The sequence below is a fragment of the Hipposideros armiger genome, unplaced genomic scaffold, assembly GCF_001890085.2.
Source record: "Hipposideros armiger isolate ML-2016 unplaced genomic scaffold, ASM189008v1 scaffold_22, whole genome shotgun sequence".
Taxonomy (NCBI): domain Eukaryota; kingdom Metazoa; phylum Chordata; class Mammalia; order Chiroptera; family Hipposideridae; genus Hipposideros; species Hipposideros armiger.
This window is the reverse complement of record NW_017731372.1, coordinates 2,183,647-2,185,335: the sequence shown is the minus strand read 5'-3', so window position 1 is coordinate 2,185,335 and position 1,689 is coordinate 2,183,647. Positions and strand designations below refer to the sequence as shown.

Below are 1,689 nucleotides of genomic sequence, written 5' to 3'. Positions count from 1 at the left end.
TACAATGTCTTTCCTGCTTGTAAACCCTGCCTCCTAGTTCAGAAGAAACATGGTAATTCACAGACATGGGTTTTAAAATAAGATTCTTCTCACTCAAAATAAAAGTATGACCTCCATCAAATTACACAAAAATCTTATTGAAATGTCAGAGAAGCCAGACCCATTTACCTTCGCTGCCTGCCTCAGAGCAGCAGGCTGGTGTGGTGCCTGCAGAGGAGAGGGGGAGGTGAGCAGTCCCTGCTCTGCAGTGTGCAGGTGGAAACTGATTTTTTTAATAAAGGGAAAATTGATGTAAATTCATGTGAAAGACAGCAGGCCCATTCCTACCCTTTGAGTTAATACAGGAATTGCACCGTGGGGCAGGATGGGAATTATCCCTTACACAGTTAACCCAGTGAAAGACCTAACTAGGAATCACACAGAGACGGATGACACCAGGGTTAATGACAAACCTTCAAACTTCTAAGTAGAAATGGTAGAACTGAGGTTTACCTGCTTGTGTATTCATTGGAGAGCTAACATGGTCTCCTTGGGAAACAAGGGGATGGGTTAAGTGTTTGGGCTTTTGGGTCTGGGAAAACCATTGAGCACTGCCTCGAGGTGTGGTGAATAGGGGACTAGCCTGTTAACCCTCCTGTTTTTCAGGACGTAGCCCTGAGGCATATTCAGGGTGTTGGGATAGATGTCTACAGCTTATGCTTCACTGCTTCACTCCCTCTCCTCCACAGTTTATCAAGGATTTATTAAGTGCCGTGTGTATGCCAGGCATCATCTTATACTATAACCCCTTCCTCCATCTGCCTCTGTTCCTGTAGCATAATGGAGGGCAATGAAAATCACAAAAATGTCAATAAGACAAATGTTTTGCATTTTGTCAGGAGAAGTAGGGAAGGAAAGTGTGGAAGGAGGGAAAGAAGCAACAATTCCTGCAGGATCTCAGCACACACGACAGTTTCCAAAACATTCCTTGAAATGCCATGGACAGACTTACTGGTAGCATGGCATATTGTGTTTTGTTGTGCTAATTAATTGTATTCATCTTCTTTAAGCCACCGTTGGAGCCAGGAACTGTTTTGTATGAAGCAGAACTAACACAGTTTGCTGAAGATATAAAGAAATGGAAGGAGAGATATGTTGTGGTCAAAAATGATTTTGCTGTGGAGAGCTACGAGAACAAAGAGGTAAGACATTTTCTTGTTACTGTTGGTTCTGCAGTATTCTTCTTTTTTTTTTTTCCTTTTCAAATATTTTTATTGGGGAACTGGGGGAGGGAACAGCGCTGGGGAATCGGGGAAGGGGAACAGACAAGTTGCTGCCCTTTTGTTCTTCAGTCTAGTTGTGGAGGATGCAGCCCCACTGGCCCGTGTTGGTATTATGATCATTGTGCTCTTCCTGGGTGAGGCAGTCAGTCACCAGCCATTGGACAGCAGCTCACAGTGGCTCTCACCTGCTGCCGGCCTCCCAAGCCCACTCTTAACCAACTGAGCCACTCGGCCAACCCTGTCTGTCAGTATTCTTTAGCATGGGCTGGGTAAATGGTCACACCCTGTCCTTCAAGATTGATTCTTTCAATAAGTACTCAGTCTCATGCAGGTATTCATCTCAGTCAATAGACTTTTATTGAGTGCCTATTATATGCCATATGTTATAAAGGATCCTGGGCATTTCGCAGTAGATGAGACAGATGCT

General features: G+C 44.3%; 1 protein-coding gene across 1 annotated transcript in view; it reads left to right on the top strand.

Moving 5' to 3' along the window:
• NIBAN1 (niban apoptosis regulator 1) overlaps window positions 1-1,689 on the top strand; it is a 145,928-nt gene that overhangs the window by 62,271 nt on the left and 81,968 nt on the right. The window contains exon 3 of the mRNA XM_019635490.1: window positions 1,050-1,181. Coding sequence (XP_019491035.1) covers window positions 1,050-1,181 — 132 coding nt within the window. The remainder of the gene's footprint in view (window positions 1-1,049; window positions 1,182-1,689) is intronic.